Genomic DNA, 5673 nt, shown 5'->3' with positions numbered 1-5673 from the left:
CGTCCTGGTGAGTGGGGGCCTGGGGTGCCCGGGGGGGTGGGGGGGGAACGCCCCCCCCTCAGGCTCCCCTCCCTTTTTTATTTTATTCCTCCCCATCTCCAGCGCTGCTTCCTCCTCCTCCCATTACTCACGGGGACTCCCGAGCCTTCCCCAGGGATACCCCGGCAGCATCCCGCTCCTCCGCCCCAAGCGCATGTGCACCCCAAGCCCCCCGCCCCCTGCCCCCTCCATGGAGGCAGCGGGATCTGGCTCGGGAAGCGCGGGCACGGCGGCGCCGCAGGCCCAGGCGCCGGCAGGCACCGCGCTGCAGCGAGCTGCTGCCGCCAATGCCGAGCGCCTTCCTCTCACCTGCTCCCCCGCCCGCCCGTCCCCTCCGGCGCATCCCGGTGCATCCCAGCACATCCCGGCACATCCCGCAGCCTCTCACATTCTGCCCCGGCCAGGCCGGGAAGGCCCTTGCAGGTCTCCTGAGATGCTCCAAAGGAGCCCAGGGAGACGAGCCGGGTGCCAGGAACTAGGGAGCATCCCCCCGCAGCGCTGTCCTTGGCGGCAGCGGGTGGCCGTGACCTTCGCTGTCCAGCTGCTGGCCGCGGAGCTGGCGCACGTGCCCTGCTCCGCGCGCAGCCACTCAGCCCTCCGCTCCAGCCCCTTGGCTCTCGGAGGAGCCAAGGCAGCACAAATGCCCCTTTGGCATTAGCCCGGGGGACAGGGTCCAGGACCCAGAGCACTCTGCCACTGAAGGTCACGGTCCCCTCTCCTCCGGCTGTGGCTCCRGGCCCCCGCAGTGCCCGGCGAGGTCCCTGGGTGCCGCCTGCTTTGCCTGGGGGCCACCACTTCCTGCCCCAGAGCGTCTGCTCTGGTTCTGCGTGATGGCGTCGGGGCCGGCACCCCGGTTACAGGTCCCGCGTTACGGGGCGCCTGGTCCCTCYGTGGAGGTGGGGGGGCTGCTGCCGCGTTTCCGAGCGGGTTGCGGGCAGCAGCTGCGGCCGACTTTGCGACTGCGCCTGTAACGGCCCCGCGTGACGCACGCGGCAGCGCTGGGGGTTTCGGGCGCTTCCCCGGCGCCCGCGAGGCCTCCGGAAGCGCCGCTTTCTGCCCTCGGTCGCTGCGGCACCTTTGGGATGCTGAGTCGGRGAGCGATGGAGCAGGCAAAGCACCAGTGCGAACCCTCTCGGTGGTGCCAACCGCCCAAATCCCAAGGGAAAAGGTGGCAGGGAGCAGACAAGCCAGGGCTCCRGATTGCCAAGGCGGGAACCGCACGCGGCCCTTGTGCAATGGGAGGGATGTCCCAATCGCCCTTCCTCCTTTCGCAGCCTCCCTTCCTCCTCCAGCCACACGCCGGGATCAGTGGTGGGACGTGGGGTGCCACGGGGAATTCCCCGGTGCCACGGGGAATGTGCGGGGCAGCCACGAGAACCACGTTRCTACTCGGGGGTTTCGCCTTCCGGATGAGGCCACGCAGTGGCTCCTGTCCTGCCGGTGCCGACCGGGTCCCAGCGTCACCTGCGGATTCGGGAATTCCCGAGGGCACAAAGGGAATTGCCTCCAATTGCTCAGGGGATCCCTACGTGTGGGCATGGAAATGCCCAGCTGGGGGGAAGGAGGCAGCAGCGCCCCGATCCCCGGGGCCATAAGGGCACCCCGCTCCATCCCCGGATGTGGACAGCGCGGCTCGCTCTCGTTTCTGTTCGGTCTCCAGAGCAGCTTCTGCTTGTTCCTAAAATAGAGGCAGGAGCAGCAGGCGGCGGGGAGGCCGCGGCCGCGGCGGGTGCAGGCGGCGGGTGCAGGCGCCGGCCGCTCGCCACTCCTTCCCCGCCGGAGCCGGGCGCCCCGGGCAGGGCCAGGCTGCAGCCTCGGCGTCCCCGGAGCCGGCAGCTCCCCTGCCCCTCGTGCCCTGCACCTGGTGCCCGGCGAGGCCGGGCGGGCGCTCTGTGCGCGAGCGGCCCCGGCAGGAAGCGCGGAGCGGTTTCGCCCGGCGCGGGGGCCGCTTCCTGCGCCGCGGGCCACATCCTGGCGCCGCGAAGYGCCCCCGCCGTGGGGCACGGGTGGCACCGTGAGGGCCGCGTGCCTGCGCCCCCCGCCTTTAGTGGGGTCCCCACCACGGCCTCGCGCTGCTCAGACAGCAGAAGCGACGAGGCCCCGGGGTGTCCTGGTGTCCCACAGTTGTGCTGGGGCTGGGAGTGCCTCCCGCTCATGACACGGATGGGTGGCACCGTCGGGGCTCTGGTGCCCGGCCCYGACACCCGCCTCCCCGCAGAGCTCCATGAACCTGCCCCCAGACAAGATGCAGCTGCTCAGCCAGTACGACAACGAGAAGAAATGGGAGCTGGTGTGCGACCAGGTGAGGCCCCCGTGCTGCGGGGCCGTCCCCACCGCAGCTGGCRCAGCTCCCTCGGGGYGTCRCGGCTCCCTCGGGGCRTCGCGGCTCCCTCGGGGCTCAGCCTTCCCCCCGTGCCCGCAGGAGCGGTTCCAGGTGAAGAACCCACCGTCCGCCTACATCCAGAAGCTGAAGAGCTACCTGGACACGGGCGGCGTGAGCAGGAAGGTGAGGGACCACCTGTGCGTCCCCCTGCCCACCAAGGTCCCCTGCCTGCGGGGACCCCCACACGGGATGGCCAGGCTGGTGCTCAYGGCTCTCCCCATCTCCCAGTTCAAGCGGCGGGTGCAGGAGTCGACGCAGGTGCTCCGGGAGCTGGAGATTTCCTTGCGGACCAACTACATCGGGTGAGGACCCTGCCCGCAGCGCTCCCTGCCCGCGGCCCTGAAGATGCGGGGCCCGGTTGGGGACACCCGGGGTTGGATTCTGCTCCCTGCTCTCCGCTCGCCAGCGGTGCCGTGGAGCCCTTGTCCCTGCTCTCGTGCCAGGATGGACCCTGCAGAGGTCACTGGAGTGATGGGGGTCCTTGGTGCCCCAGGGGTGACACAGTGTCCTTGTGGCCCTTGGGATGGCGCGGTGCCTCAGGGGTGCCGCCGTGCCCTTGTGGCCCCAGCTCACCCCATCGCTCTGCAGGTGGGTGCAGGAGTTCCTCAACGAGGAGAACAAGGGCCTGGACGTGCTCCTGGAGTACCTGTCCTTCGCCCAGTGTGCTGTCACGTGAGTGTCCCCAGCCCGGGCGCCCGCGGTCCCTGCGCGGGGCTGGAAGCCGTCCCCGGGCACCCGCTCACCCGCCCCGCCAGCAGGTACGACATGGAGAGCGCGGATAATGGGAGCCCGGGCTCGGACAAGGGCAAGCCCTTGGAGCGCTCGGTGGAGGACCTGAGCAGGAGCACCTCGGCATCGCCCACGCAGGGCTCCTCCAAGAGCCGCCACCTCAACGTGAGGTAGGGTGCCCGCTACGCCGCACCGCGCCGCCGCCGCTCCCGCCGCACGCTGCCCCGGTCCCGCTCCGCGCCCCGGCCCGCGGGCTGCCCCGGCCGCGTCTCTGAGGGTTCCCCAGGGCCAGGGAGGGCGTGAGGCTGCGGGGGCAGCCGGGACGCCCGGCGCCCGCCCCCCTGTTAACCCCGCTCTTCTCTTGCACGCTGCCGGGGGCCACGCGCACGGTAGGTGACGGGGCCGGGGCCCCGCGCCCGCACGCTCCCCCGCTGGCCTCTCCGCCCAAAGGGGACCCGACAGCCAGGGCCGCCCACGGGGGTGGGGAGTCCCAGTGCGTGTGCCCCCCCCAACCCCCACCCTAGGGACAGGTCAGGAGCCCCCCGGCCCGGGGAGGCGGCCGCCCCGTCGTCCCGTGGCCCCGCGCCCGCCCCGTCGCGCCGTGCCGCGCGGCAGCCGCGTTTCTGCCTCCTGTCCTGCAGGCCCTAACGCTGCTCCAGCTGCTGCCTCTCGAACCAGCACCTCCACACCCACCGCCACCGCCGCCGCGGCTCACGCGCCCTCTCGCCCGCGCAGGCTCAACCCCACGCACAGCAGGAAGGCGCTGAGGAACTCGCGCATCGTCAGCCAGAAGGACGACGTGCAYGTCTGCATCATGTGCCTGCGCGCCATCATGAACTACCAGGTGGGACCCCGGGGCACCCCGCGCCGGGGCTCCCYGCGTGGCACGTGGTGGCTGGTGCTGCCATGGGGTGGCCTTGGTGCTGTTGTCCCCCATGGGCTCATCTCCACCCCGTGGGATGGGTCCTGGTGCAGGAGGGATGGACGCTGGCATGGGACGTGCTGGCACGACAAGTCATTTGCTGGGAGGTCCCCTGTGGCTCTGRGGTCCCCAGGGCTGGGGACAGGAGCATGTGAACCCCCCACTAACTCTCTTTTTTTCTGCCCCAGTCTGGCTTCAGCCTGGTGATGAACCACCCGGCTTGCGTCAATGAGATCACGTTGAGCCTCAACAACAAGAACCCCAGGTAGGACGCAGCACCACCCCGGGCCCTCAGCTGCCCAGGCCCTGCTCAGGCCCCGTGTCCCACAGGACCAAGGCGCTCGTCCTGGAGCTGCTGGCGGCCGTTTGCCTGGTGCGAGGTGGCCATGACATCATCCTYGCTGCCTTYGACAACTTCAAGGAGGTGAGTGGCCCAGCCGGGATGGTCGAGTGTCTCCATGGGGCTTCCTTGGTGGATGATGACCAACAAGCTGAATCCCTGTCTGTTGGGCCAGCCCTGATCCAGCTCCAGCTGGGCTCATGCCTCAGTTTCCCAGTGCACTCATCATCCTCTTCGAATCTCAAAAACACCCATTTYACCCCTTCCCATCCCGTGTCCTCTGCTCCACCCTGTGGAGCGAGTCTCCTCAGTGGAGAACATGAGCTTCTTCGGTCCTCCCTCGTACCCCACACCCCTTGCTACGGTCATGCCAGGACCCATGTGCCCTGCGCTGTTCTGGGCCATTGCCACCAACACCAGGACAGACGGAGACATGCAGGGCATGGGGCTGAGCGCTGCCCTCCCGTGCCAGGTGTGCGKCGAGAAGAACCGCTTCGAGAAGCTGATGGAGTATTTCCGAAACGAGGACAGCAACATCGACTTCATGGTGAGGCCCGGGGAGGCCGGGCCGGGTGCTGGGGGCTGCGGGGCCGCCCGCGCCGACCATCCCTCCCCGCGGCCCACAGGTCGCCTGCATGCAGTTCATCAACATCGTGGTRCACTCCGTGGAGAACATGAACTTCCGCGTGTTCCTGCAGTACGAGTTCACCCACCTTGGGCTGGACGAGTACCTGGAGGTGGGTGAGGCGGCCCCGCGGCCCCGCCAGCCCCGCGCCGGCCGCGGTCGTGACGCCGCTGCCACTGCTCTCGCCGCAGAGGCTGCGCCTCACCGAGAGCGACAAGCTGCAGGTGCAGATCCAGGCCTACCTGGACAACGTCTTCGACGTGGGCGCCATGCTGGAGGACACGGAGACCAAGAACGCGGTGCTGGAGCACATGGAGGAGCTGCAGGAGCACGTGGCGCAGGTGGGCCCGGGGGCGGCGCGTGGGCAGGAGGCAGCCGGCTGCGCGCGGGGGCTCCGGTGCCGCTGACGCAGAGCCCAGCCCCACGGCTCCGCGCGAGCGACGGGGGCGGGCGGCGAAGAGCGACGGGCGCCTGGTTCCTCCTGCAGCTGACGGAGAAGCTGCAGGATGCGGAGAACGACTCCATGGCCAAGATCGCGGAGCTGGAGAAGCAGCTGAGCCAGGCGCGCCGCGAGCTGGAGGCGCTGCGGGTGAGTCCTGCGCCCGGGCTYGGCGCCCGCGGGCGCCCCGGCGCTC

General features: G+C 70.1%; 1 protein-coding gene across 1 annotated transcript in view; it reads left to right on the top strand.

The window, feature by feature from the left end:
* The first annotated feature begins 2263 nt into the window (after positions 1–2263).
* The window catches only part of FMNL1 (formin like 1), an 8163-nt gene continuing 4753 nt past the window's right edge, over positions 2264–5673 (top strand). The window contains exons 1-12 of the mRNA XM_026043697.1: positions 2264–2341; positions 2462–2545; positions 2651–2724; positions 3011–3094; positions 3181–3321; positions 3887–3995; positions 4262–4338; positions 4404–4497; positions 4886–4960; positions 5040–5150; positions 5230–5379; positions 5526–5627. Coding sequence (XP_025899482.1) covers positions 2264–2341; positions 2462–2545; positions 2651–2724; positions 3011–3094; positions 3181–3321; positions 3887–3995; positions 4262–4338; positions 4404–4497; positions 4886–4960; positions 5040–5150; positions 5230–5379; positions 5526–5627 — 1179 coding nt within the window. The remainder of the gene's footprint in view (positions 2342–2461; positions 2546–2650; positions 2725–3010; positions 3095–3180; positions 3322–3886; positions 3996–4261; positions 4339–4403; positions 4498–4885; positions 4961–5039; positions 5151–5229; positions 5380–5525; positions 5628–5673) is intronic.

Source organism: Nothoprocta perdicaria, unplaced genomic scaffold (genome assembly GCF_003342845.1).
Source record: "Nothoprocta perdicaria isolate Ctin4 unplaced genomic scaffold, notPer1 scaffold_336, whole genome shotgun sequence".
Lineage (NCBI taxonomy): Eukaryota > Metazoa > Chordata > Aves > Tinamiformes > Tinamidae > Nothoprocta > Nothoprocta perdicaria.
Note: the sequence above shows the minus strand (reverse complement) of the source record. Positions and strands in the feature narration are given on the sequence as shown.